This window comes from Myotis nattereri, assembly GCF_964212035.1.
Source record: "Myotis nattereri genome assembly, chromosome: 13".
Classification (NCBI taxonomy): Eukaryota; Metazoa; Chordata; class Mammalia; order Chiroptera; family Vespertilionidae; genus Myotis; species Myotis nattereri.
The window spans coordinates 11267682-11281069 of NC_138088.1; the positions used below are offsets into that span (position 1 = coordinate 11267682).

General features: G+C 40.2%; 1 protein-coding gene across 1 annotated transcript; it reads right to left on the bottom strand.

The window, feature by feature from the left end:
* Positions 1-370: 370 nt before the first annotated feature.
* Positions 371-985, bottom strand: LOC308528968 (transcription initiation factor TFIID subunit 9-like; the record flags this gene model as incomplete). The annotated part of the gene is made up of 1 exon (XM_081104920.1): positions 371-985. One exon carries the CDS (start codon positions 983-985, stop codon positions 371-373), a length of 615 nt encoding a protein of 204 aa, XP_080961046.1.
* Positions 986-13388: the final 12403 nt, after the last annotated feature.

The following is a 13388-nucleotide window of genomic DNA, read 5'->3' on the forward strand; positions in this document are numbered from 1 at the left end:
GGAATAGGCCTGGGGTTTCAGGCTCAATACCCAGTAGAGGACATGCAGGAGGTAGCCGGTTGATGTTTCTCTCTCATTGATGTTTCTATCTCTCTACCCCTCTCCCTTCCTCTTTCCTCTTTCTCTCTTTCTCTAAAAAAAAAAAAAGATCAATAAATGTATTTTTTAAAAGAAAATATAACATTTCAATTAAAAACTATGGTAACTACATTTATTCATTAAATATCATCATATGTTTTCTGAAACACAATTTGAAAACATCTGCATGCATGTTTAATCTTAGTACAATGGATTCAAGATCAAGTTTACAGGTTACATGCAACAAGGCTAAATTACAAATTATCATAGTCATCATCTTCACGCTTTCTTTTCAATGCATTTGATGATTCATTGGCAGTATTTTGTGATGACACCATGTTAGTGGTAGTAAGAATTTTTTGGACCCAATTAATACATTAATTAGAACATTCTGAACTGCTGATGTTGGAGGACTTGATGCTTTTGTAGCTGGGGACTGCGAAGTGGGCATCTGCATTGTAAACCTTCGTCTTGTGAGGGACATTGGAGTCCTGACTTTAGTTGAAACTGACATGGTTTGTGCAGTTGTTGTGCCAAGTGTGGGGGCACTTAATCTTCTAGTAATTGAAGCAGCACTTAACCATGGAACTGCTTTTCTTCCCACAGAAGTAGATGCCTTTTTTGGTAAAGATTTAAGTGTATATTTTGGAGTGATGCAGCAATATCTATCAGGTGGCAATCTGGAGCCTGAATATGGCTTGATCAATGCCAACAGTGTTTGATTTCTTTGTCCTGCAATATCTAATAAAAAATCTCTTGGGGGAGGAGAAGTAAAAGACAGGTCAGCACGATACTGGATTGTCAATTGCACATCATCTGCATCAACTGTAGCTTTCTTAGCGTGGCTTGAATAAATTTGTGCATCATGTAGAATTGTGATCACATATCGGAAGGCAAACTCCAACATCTGATTCTTTTTTTATTAAATTTCTTGGGGTGGCATTGGTCAATGTGATCGGTTTCAGGTGGGAGTTTCTATGTTACAAGATCCATATGTTGCGCTGTATGTGTGCACCACACATAGTAAAATCTTCTGTCACCTTCCCCCTGGCAACCACCACACTGCTGTTCGTGTTTATGAGTTTCAGTGTTATGTCCCGCATATGGGAGAAATAATATGGTTCTTAGTTATTTTTGACTGACTTACTTCACTTAGCATAATAGTCTCAAGGTCCATCCATGTTGTTGCGAATGGGGTATTTCATCCTTTCTTAGGGCTCAGTAGTATTCCACTGTGTGTATGTACCACATCTTCATCTAGTCCCCTATTGCAACACACTTCCATTGTTTCCACTTCTTGGCTACAGTAAATAACTCATAAAACTCAACACCAAACAAACAACCCAATCAAAAAGGGGGCAGAGGACCTGAAAATACACCTCTCCCAAAGAACAGCCAATAGATATATGAAAAGAAGTTCAATCTCACTAGCAATTAGGGAAATGCAAATTAAAACTACAATGAGATACCACCTTACACCTGTTAGAGTGGCCATTATCAACAAGACAAACAGTAACAAGCATTGGAGAGGTTGTGGGAAAAGGGAACCCTCATTCGCTGCTGATGGGAAGTAGACTGGAAAGCAATCTGGTGATTTTCAAAAAATTAAAAATAGAACTACCATATGACCCAGCGATCCCTCTCCTGGGTACATGCCTGAAAAATTTAAAATCATGTATTCGCAAAGGTCTATGCACCTCTATGTTCATTCCAACATCTGATTTATAGCTCTTGGCTCCTATTCTGTAATCCCCATATCCCTCAGGATTTGTGCCATCATCTGTGCATCTTTCCATGTACTCTTGGGAAAAGCCATCCTGCCAGACTCCATGACATCCAGTGATCAAACTGCTCGAGCTAAATCACCCACATTCATGTATTTCAGTCCTGATCTTGAGGCAAGTTCTTTACCTAGCGTGGTTTTCCACATGTACTTTTACCTGGTGTGCCCATGAGCAGGCTGTTCTGAAGCCACAAAATCCACTTTTAAATAATCAGTGGGTCAAAGAAGAAATCACAAGATAAGCTAATGATTAGAACAGATACGTATCTGGGGGGAGAAAGACCTGGGGTTCGAGGCAATTTTTGAGATATGCAAATAAATATGAGACCAGCAAAGGACCATTTAGTGCTACCTAAAGGATTAAAATAGAAAGGAGCTGCAGAAATACCTCAGGAGGAAAACACGTGGAAGGCAAGTAGGCATGAAATTAATAATTATTTTTAAATGCTAATGCGTTGAATTCATTTCAAAATCTGGCTTTAATAAGAAAAGCAGGCAAGAACATTTTGCACAATTAGGTAATAATGGAGAATTTGTAAAATATCTATTAATGAGACATAGCAAAATGAATATTTTTAAATGAGCATTAAAATCCATTAGGTTTAGATAAAGTTATTCTGATAGTATGAGGAAATTATCTCACTAATTTGACAAAAAGAACTTATTTTGGAATGGCAGAGTAAGGTATAAAAGGAATGCAATTAGGAAGAGTACACGCAGTTCCGCTCTTTCATCCCACGCACTAGGCGATTCTGCAAATTATTTCTATTCACAGAAAGATTTTTAAAATGGACTCAAATATTAGAGCAGTAGAAGATATTGATCCCTATCAGTGACTAGAATGTATGAGTTCGTGTTGAAAGATTACTTTCCTGACACATGAATCAGGTCCTCTTATTCCTGCCCAGTCCTCCCTATAGGTACTGCATAGAACTTCCGTTTTCAATACATGGTGCCCTCGCATGTCATGGGTCTTCTCTAGATGTTCTGGCTTTACAAATAAGGACACACTATACCTCCACAACAGCCAGAGAAATTGTTCCATTTTTAAGTTTTCTGTTCAAAAACCTATTTAGATTTTTCTTAGAATAAAATTTAAAGTCCCAATTATGACTCATTTCAAGCTATCTCTTCAGCATCTTCTCCTAATTATCTCTCCCATGCCCTGCTCCCCCGCCCCCCAAGTCAATCTAGCCATTGGAGTCTCCTTGCTGTTCTTGAAGAAAGTTACCTGCAGAGCATACACAAGGTTACATTCCTTCTGCCTGATGCATTGTTCTCCCAGAGATTCTCACTGCCCTTCAATCGTTATGTCCTTGATCAAAAGGCATTTCTTCAGAAAAGCTTTCTCTAGCCAAGCTATCTAGAACAGCACTCTAATCTACTGTGCTTTACTTTTTCTTGTAAAAATTATCACTATAAATTTTCCTCTTAGAAATGCTTTGTAGCATCCTGTATGTGCCATATGTGTTCCATTTGTGCTTATATCAAGATATTGTTTTGATGCCTTTTGATTTATTCTTTGACACATTGATTGTTCAGGAGCGTGTTGTTTAATCTCTACATATTTGTAAATTTTCCAGCTTTCTTCCTGTTAACAATTCTGTTATACCATTGTTGTTGGTGTTCTTAAATTTGTAAGACTTGTTGTGTGACCCATCTTATGATCTATCCTGGAGAATGTTCCATGTGCACAAGAAGAATGTGTATTCTGCTGATGTTGCATGGAAAGTTCTGTATTTATCTGTTAGGTTTATTTATTTATTTATTTATTTATTTATTTAGGTCTAAAGTTTAGTTCAAGTTCAGCATTCCATTTGTGATTTATTTGTCTGGATAATTTATTCTTTTGCAAGTGGGGTATTAAAGTCTCCTACTATTATTGCTTTGTTGTCTATTTTTCCTTTCAGATTTGTTACTATGTGTTTATTATATTTAGGTGCTCTAATTTGGTGTGCATATACATTAAAAAGTGTTACTTTTTATGAATTGACTTCTTTATAATTATACAATGTCCATCTTTGTGGCCTATTATCATATTTGGCTTAAAATATCTATTTGGTCTGATAAAAGCATAGCTTCTGCAGCTCTCCTTGGGTTTGTGCTTACATGAAATATCTTTCTTCATCACTCACTGTGAGCCTGCTAGAGTGAGTTATTTGCAGGAGCATATATTGGAATCTAGTTTGTCATCTATCTGGCCACTCTATGCCTTCTGATTGGGGAATTCTATTTCTTTACACTTAGAGTAATTGTTGAAATGTAAGAACGTATTGGTGTTGTCCTATTGTTTTCTGGCTGTTTTGTAGTCCACTTGTTCCCTTCTTCCTCTCCTCCTGCTGGCTTTCTTTGTGTATTGATGGTTTTCCATAGTGGTGTGCTTCCATTCCCTTCTCTATTATTTGTCAATCTACTGTACGTGTGTGCTTTGTGGTTGCTTCGAGGCTTACTTAAACATCATATATTTTAGTCTATTTTATGCTGATAAAAAGTTACCTTCAGTCTCAAACAAAAATCTACCGCCCTTTTACTTGCCAATATTTTATGTTTTAGATATCACAATTAGCATCTTTTTATATTGTGCATTGAGTGGGGGGAGGGCGTGGGGAGGAACCCAGGCAGTCAATGTCTCATACTACTCAGCCCAGAGGCCCAGGCTGGCTGCCAGTTGTTTCCTGGGCTCCCCTGTGGCTTAGCATTGTGGGTAGGTGGAGGGAGTTTGGAGAGACTCAGGTGGCTGGCATTAGTGAACTCAAAACACCTGTGGGGCACAAGCTTGCAGGACCTGCAGGGGCCGAGGGTGACTGTGTTTGCTGATGGCCTTTGCAGTGGTAAAATCTGTTTAGTTAGTCTGCAAAACAAGTCTTGGTGAACTGTCATTTCTCCCACTGTGTAACCACTAATTATAGCTCCTTGGTGTTTTGTTTGTTTGTTTGTTTGTTTAGCCTAGTTCCTAGCTGGCTCTATAGGTCTTGTCTTTGCTGGTCAGGACCTTTGGCAGCGCTCCCAAAACCAGGAGAAGGTGGTCACTCACCCCACTCTTCCTTCCCTGGCAAGAGGAACTCTTTACAGCTGGGAAGTTCCTTCTTCACACTAACAATGACCCTTTGGGGAATGGGACGATGCAGACAAAGTGAAGCTGTCCACCTTCATTTTTTGTGCAGTTATTCTCAGGCTTTTTGATTCGCTGTGTCGCTAAAACTCTACGGATCTCCGAGCTTTTGTTCCTAGATAGCTGTCTAATGATTGATCCTTGTGAGCGGACATGGCGGCTGAAGTATCCTATGTCATTATTTTGGTCTCAAATCATTTCCCATTCTCAAGTCTCTGTCCCCCTCTTTGTCACTTGGTAAAACTCCACACCTCCACCTGCACTATGCCTTTGTTCTTGCAACTGGATCGTGCTAGAGTGAAATACATCACCGTGCTGACGGAGTGAACTCTAAATTGATGAAGTGGGTCCTTAATGTTGCCAGGGAATTAGGTAACAACTTTTAGTTGAGTCAGTTTCGTCACTTTCTTTTGTCTTTTCTCCTCAATATCCATATCCCTTTTTCGGGTACAGACACTGATACTAAAGAACATTCTTTCTGTTAGGAAATACAATCAGTAGTGAATTTCCACCATCACTGAAGACCACATCTACCTATCAGTATATGTACCCACATATTTATAATATTTTTATTTCTCATATCAAATGAAATATTTGTCTCATCATTTTGCCCTATCTCTCCTCTCCAAGAATTTTGATCTAATCATTTTTGAGAGCCTCTCCTACAAAATCAGTTTTCCCACTCAGTTGAATCATTGATGTCGTTGGTCATTCATATCAGCTGAAGCATGATATTAACCATAATGTTTTTAAAATATACTCTCCCGACCCCTGAACAAGAAATTTCCTTTCTAAATATAAAGTAAACTAAAAGGTGACATTCCATTTTGAACAATACTTGGTGAGAATGAAATTTTTAAGGTATCATTTAAAGCGATAGTAAAATTCCTATAAAGCCAAAGGAAGCTGAACTAGAGGGACACTAAGGTTGTTGCTATGATCCTATTTTTAGCCCCCTATTCAGTGATACCTCAGAAACATCTAATACAGTAATAATGATAAACAAATTGTATTTTATTATGAGTGTAAGTCTAATTTAAAAAAACACACTGCTTCCCAAATAACATAAAATTTCCGCTCTCTACAATACTTCCTAAAAGTTCATCATCAAATTCATCATTTTTCTTCTTTAATTACATTGATTTTCTTTCCTTCCATTGTCTCAGGATTTCTTTTTATTGTTTATGTGTGTATGTATGTATGTATGTATGTATGTATTTATCTTTATTGTTGAAAGTATTACAGATGTCACCGTTTCCCCTCATTGATCCCCCCACCCCACCAGGCCTACCACACTATTACATGTCTGTGTCCCTGGGTTATGCTTATATGCATATGAGTTATTTAGTTAATCTCTTCCTGCATTGTCTCAGGATTTATAATCCGGGCAGTAGTTTGTGGCTGAAAGCTTTCCTTAGAACATAATGGAAAGAGAAATACAAAACCATGGAATTACCATTCAGATATCTGCCACTTTTACTCTGAGTAAGTAGAAGAGGTTTTTCTGTACCTGTTTAGTTCCTGCATTAAAAAATCTTCAATTGATCAGCTTTTTAGAGCAAGTCCAATTCTTTGTGTATCACTTAGTCCATACTCAGTATTAATTACTAATAGATATCTGGTAGTATCTATAAAGAACACAACTTTCTCCTAGGAGCACCAAGAGGCATTCAGAGATTTTTAAGGCATTTTTTAAAATTGGTATAATAAATTCTATTAAAAAGTCAATCAGTCTTTTTCATAATTCCCTTATGCAAATTGTAAAACAATATATTTTTTTCTTTTCTGCGTAATGGTTACTGACCATTAGAATTCCAAATATATGACACTTATTTAAATATAACTTATTGCCAGACAGGATATCTAGCAAACTTCACAGTAGGGTATTAAATAGATAAAAAATACAATCTGAGAGGAGAACAGAATATCTGGCATCCAAAATGGCTCAGTAGGATACAAATAAGTAAAACACGGGATGAAATGAATTGGAACTGAACCTATTTGCATTAGGGATTGAACATGATGTGCTCAGTAGGAAAGTTTGAAACACTTCACTGAACAACAGAAAAATAAATTGAATATTTTAGCAATGTCTCAGTGTTCCCCAAATGAGCTTTTGTTCCTCATCCCGATTCAGCCATTTTCTCCCCAAAGTAATGGTTTCTTAATATGTCTTTAAAAAAAAATCTCTGTTTTGCCCTTAAATGCAGTCAAAATTTTCTGTGAGCAACAACTTGATGGTTTCTAGGGGTTTTTGGTTGATGTGGTGTGGCTAGCTTTGGCTTGACCTAAGCTGAGCTTCCTTTGCTCTTATCAATCTATTCCTTTCAAAGTGACTCCAAATGGGGAATTCATAACGTGGAACCAGTTTATGATCCTTGAAGACCTAATGGTGTCCTGCTCCTTAGCAAACCTAATTAAGAGACACTGGTTTGGGCTACTTGTTTGTTTGTTTTAGCTAACAGTCTTTATACAAACCCATCTGTATGAGTTTGCCAGGCGGCCATAACAAAGTACCACAGACTGGGCGCTGAGATAGCGGAAATGTATTTCCTCCCAGTTCTGGAGCCTAAGAGTCCAAGATCAAGGTGTCAGCAGGGTTGGCTTCTCCTGAATCTTCTCTCCTTGGCTGCAGATGTCCTCTTTCTCTCTGTGACCCATGTGACCTTTTCTCTATAGACAGGCATCCCTGAGATCCCTATTGAATGACCAAATTCCTCTTTTTATTATTAAACCAGCCAGATAGTATTAGGGCCCATTCATAAGCCCTCCTTTAACCTTAATTACCTTGTTAAAGTCCCTGCCTCCAATTAAAGCCATGTTCTGAGCAGTGAAGTCAAGGGATGTATTTTGGGAGGACAAACTTTAGATCACACCACCATCTTGAATGAATTTGTCATGACATATAAATTTTAAAATTAGAGATGTACAGAAATTATCCTAGAAAATAACTGAGACCATCATTTAGGTTATCCTACAAGATTCTGCATAAGATCCAACATGAGTGGATTTCAGCACTTTGTTCTGACTAAACATTCAAAATTTGATATTAAAAAAAATAAAAACTAGTCTTTTAATAAATTTAACTTTGAAGCATTTTGTAGAGAGATGGGACCAAAAAAAGTTACTACTTATAAGACATAAAACACATTCTCAGTGCAAAGAACACCAGGAAATTAACAATAATGAAACTCTGCCTTTTTAATAAAAAATCTACACTGAATTTGGTTGAATGAATAAATGAGTGAATTAAAAAGGGATTTAACAGTGTACCATTGAGACATTTTGGTTATTTAAATGCTTGTCTTCCAATAATCTGCATAAGAGAATGAAATAAAATATTTTCCGAAGTGATTATAATGCAGTTGCAGATAATTTTGGATTTATTTTGCATAAGCAAAGAAATAAACATTAAACTGACTGTGGCATAGAAAATGCTTCGGCTTTAGCCTTCCACAGAAACCTCACTTCTATCATAACCCCGCTTTACTGTTTTCAAAATCCAATATACTGCTACAGGCAATATATTTCTCTTCTTCCCAGCCCAGGGTCAGCCTCACCCAATTAGATATTCATGGTGTTGCCTTCTTTTCTACCTCAAGTCAGCTCAAGCAACAAATCTAGTTTGAAGCATTTCCATATTTCAGCCCACCTGGTAGAACTAACCGTTCCATCCCCTTGCCTCTACTGTATGTGGTAAATAAACTTTGTATATAAGTATACACCAGGCAATCAGTGAAAAGGGCATGTTGAAATATTGTGTGCAGGAACACCCATGTAATTCTTAATCTATAATCAGTCTTATCTAATCCTTTTATTTTTATAAAGCCTGGACTCTAAAATCAAATTAAGAAAATACCGAAAATTAGCTAGATTTGGAGAACACTACCAGCAACTGTATACACCTTCCTGGTGCCAAAGAGGGCTCAGTAAGTGAAGAGATGCTCTCAAAGTTGGGGCCCACTCAACCCTTGTTTCTCCTTAATAGAGGGAGTTGTGTTGTACATAAGCCTATAAAATGTTCTTCTTAAAATTAATTTTAACCATACTGTACCAAAAAAAAATCACACAGGGTTTGCATTTAATCTCTATTTTTATCCTGATATTTTCCTGAAAATATACTGCAAAATCTGCACTGCAGTAAAAAAGCAATAGAAAAACATAGAAAAAAAACATGAATGAAAATAACTGTTCATTATTTCTCCATTTTCTACACCCTCTCTGCCCATTGATAGGCATATGCATTTACATATTTATCTATGTTCATGCCAATCTATAAACCCACAAATTACTTTTTTTTTGCACACTTACCTGTATTTCCATCCCAGCCGTTATCAGCAGTAAGGCTGCCATTTTTATCTTCAACTGCCTGGTTTATTTCTTTTTCAAAAACTTCAAGACTCAAATAGCGGGGGGTGGGGGGGGGTGGGGGGGGTGGCGGGGGAGGGGGGGGGAGAAATTTTCTTTATGACTCCACTGACAAGTAAGGACTAACTTATCCAAGTCTGATTTGTCATAGGCTGACCTCTGAAAACCTCTACTTGAACCAGCTACAGCTGAGAGTTTAGGAAAAACCAACTTATGGTAGAAACCTGAAGTGGCAGTTATTGGACCAGTGCTCCCCCAACCAAGAACACGGACATAGCAGACCTGGGCTGCACCTTGGGCTCTACCATCTTATACAGCTGCAGCCCCAGGTTTGACCCCAGGCTCTTGATTTTGCCAGCTGAATGAGATGGAGCCGACGTTCTGCCATATCATATTGCTGGGACCACAAGGTGTGGACCCCTAGACCTTGCCCACTCTATCAAGGGCTTCTATTTTCTTTTCTTTTTTTAAAAAAATATATTTTTTTATTGATTTCAGAGAGGAAGAGAGAGAGATGGAGAGATAGAAATATCAATGATGAGAATCATTGATTGGCTGCCTTCTGCACGCCCCCTACTGGGGATTGAGCCCACAACCCGAGGGCGCCTTCTATTTCCTTAATCATGCAGCCCAAAGGCTGAGGATTCTCCTACAGAGCCTTCCCTTTGGCTCTGCTGCATCCTTGTGTGTTATTCAGATGCAACAGGAGACAGGCTCGCAAACACCAAAAGCCCCGAGTCCAATGCTCAGCCTTTTGTAATGGAGGCGGCTAATGTCTTGCTGTGGACAAGAGGAAAAAGAGTGCGTCTTCATTTCTAACAAGACTCCTCAGAAGCCTAGCAGTGAAGAACATTTCCCTCTACACAAATAGACAAAGGGAAAGCTGTCTATTGGAGCAGTTGATTAGCCAAACATCTGCAAGCCGCTTTGCAAAGCGTGTGAAAAAATAATTTACTTCGACCAAATTTGTTGTCACAAAAGTTTCAGAGATGTGTAAAATGGATCTTCTCGTGTTTATGACATTTAAAAGAAATCAATTCCAAACTCTTTAACCACAAGTGACTTAAGAATCAGTTTAAAATGGTTTCATAAAATAGATACTATTTTGTTCATGTAAATGGTGTGTAGAATAGAATGAATTTTAGAAAGTCCATGATTTGATCTCTCCTCAAATAAATCTAGAGTAACAATACTAACATTAAATAGATGGCCATGAATACCTCTGCCGTGGCGAAGGCTCACAATACTCTGGTGAAGTTAGAGGAAGCCATCAAGAAGACGTGACCTCAACTTGACCCCAGAGCTGGACCCAGGCAATTGCAGGCTCCGCACACCCTCCCCTGTACTTGGAATGTGCGCTCCACTGGCCTTTCTGTGCGAGAAGCTGCCCAGGACACAGCCTTGAGACAGCAACACAGTGATGAGATTATCTGGGCTGGACACAGGACTAAATCCAGTCCAAGCTCCCTGTGTATGCAGCTGAACCCAACTAAGACCTCTATTCAAACTTTTAAGATTCTGGTGGGCGGGTGAAGAAAACGCTTCATTTTGCAGCACCTTAGGCAAGCCCTGCAAGACTTTCCCGTACTGATGGAAGCTGCCACCCGCCAATCTGCAATGGCCTGCCTTCTTCTTCCATCTCTCCCTGCTCTGGGCTCACGGGGTCAGTTTCAGATTTCACGCAGGACGCCCCTGACGAGGTTTCCACCCAACAGGTAAGCCCTCAGGTGTATGTATTGTATCATAAAAGCATACACGCCTGTATTTCAATAAGTTCTATTCGCTAATGAATAAATGACAACGAAAAATCATTTTAAGTGCATTGCATTTTGAGGTGGTAGTAGGCAAAAAATGGGGGAACAGAAACAGCAAGATACTGAATGGAATGAAAACCTACATAGGAAACCACACACATGTGAGCAAATATTTCATTAAAAATGGATTCAACAAGGCATCAAATAGAGTTTGGAATTAAAAAAGTAGATTAGAATTAAAACATAGAAATGAGAAATAATCCCAATATATGTGTGTGTGTATGTGTATGTGTGTCTGTGGTGTGTGTGTGTGTGTGTGTGTGTAGTGTGTGCGCATGTATGTGGTGTATGTGTGTGCGCTGTGTATGGTGTGTGTGTGGTGTGTGTGTATATGTGTGGTGTGTGTGTGTGTGTGTGTGTGTTTGTATGTGTGTGGTGCATGTGGGATGTGTGTGTTGTATGTGGTGTGTGTGTGGTGTGTGTGTGCTTGTGTTCATATGTGTGTGTGGTGTGTGTGTGCTTCTGTGTGTGGTGTGTGTATATGGTGTGTGTGGTATGTGTGTGTGATGTGTGGTGTGTGTGTGTGTGTGTGGTGTGTGTGTGGTGTGGTGTGTGCTGTGTGTGTGTATGTGTGTGCTGTGTGTGTGTGGTGTGGTGTGTGGTGTGTGTATGTGTGTGTGTGGTGTGTGGTGTGTGGTGTGGTGTGTGTGTATGTGTGTGTGTGTGGTGTGTGGTATGTGTGTGGTATGTGTGTGGTGTGTGTGGTGTGTGTGGTGTGTGTGGTATGTGTGTGGTATGCGTGTGGTGTGTGCGGTATGTGTGTATGTGGTGTGTATGTGTGTGGTGTGTGTGGTGTGTGTGTATGTGGTGTGTGGTGTGTGGTGTGTGTGTGTGTGTGTGGTATGTGTGTGGTGTGTGTGTGGTGTGTGTATGTGTGTGTGTGTGTGTGGTATGTGTGTGGTGTGTGTGTGGTGTGTGTGTGGTGTGTGTGTATGTGTGTGTGTGTGGTATGTGTGTGGTGTGTGTGTATGTGTGTGTGTGGTGTGTGTGGTGTGTGTGTATGTGGTATGTGGTGTGTGGTGTGGTGTGTATGTGTGTGTGTGTGGTGTGTGTGGTATGTGTGTGGTATGTGGTGTGTGTGTGTGTGGTGTGTGTGTGGTGTGTGCATGTGTTTGTGTGTGTGTGTGGGGGGGTTCAGTGAGAGAGCTCCACCGGCTCCTGGGAGCAGCGCAGTCAGCCCTCTTGTTCTTAGCATCAGTTCCTCTTTCCTGGTGTTCTTGAAGCGCTTTTAGAATGGCTCTCATCTCCAGGTAGTTCAATCTCTAGCTTTCATTTCAGTCTCCTCTCTCTCCCTGACTATGTACCGTTTGGGTGTGTACTCCTGGTGGTCTCCCCGGCCCAATGCATAGGTGGCAGCCTCTCAGTTCAGGGTGTCACGGTGAATAACATGTTCTTCTCCCTTTTCCCGTTATAAGATGTGTAGCCACTGCTCTCCCAGGTGTTGCTCTGATAGTCCATAGCCTGGAGATGGAGAGAGACAGAGGTGAGTTAAGCAATAACAGAGAAATCACTGGGCCCAACAACACTTTTTCAAGGTGCCTTATCAATGCCAGCACCAGCTTCATGAACCACTCAGGGCCCCCCGCAGTCTGTTGGGGAGACTCCTGCTGCTACACTAGCTCCGAAGTTGGAATTTCTAACAAGAAGCTAGAATTTCTCAAAGATATGGTGGGCCACTTGTTACCAGTGCCCAGTTGACTGATGGGGTCTATCTTACCACCTTCAGGGAGGTAACCACACTCTGCAACTTTGGAAGGAGGCTGTAGAGTAAGGTCGTCAATGTGAAACCCTCCTTCCCCAGGCACTGAGGTCCCAGTGGCTGGGTGAGGTTATGGATGGGTGCCAAGGCGGGAGAAACTCAGGGAGGATTCCGATTATGAATTCCACAAATCAGGATGGGAAGTGATGGCAAAGCCTGTGAAGCAGACAGCACACAGTGACAGTGGTCAAAGTGCAGGCTCGCCAGCAGACAGGGTGCCTTCCCGGGCTGCCTCTCCCTTTTGGGGAATCCAACTACTAAGACAGGAGCAGTCTAATGGCATCTCTACCTTCTGGAGTCAAAGCACCCTGTTCACTGTGCCAATCATGTTAACCATATCACCTTGGTGAGTTCTGATGGTGATGCCAGATGCAGATCAAGAGAAGGAAACCAGAAAAAATGTGTAGTTTTATTACACTGTTCCCTGAGGAAGATCGCAGAACACTACCCAGGGCCCCTGAAGGGAAGCACTGT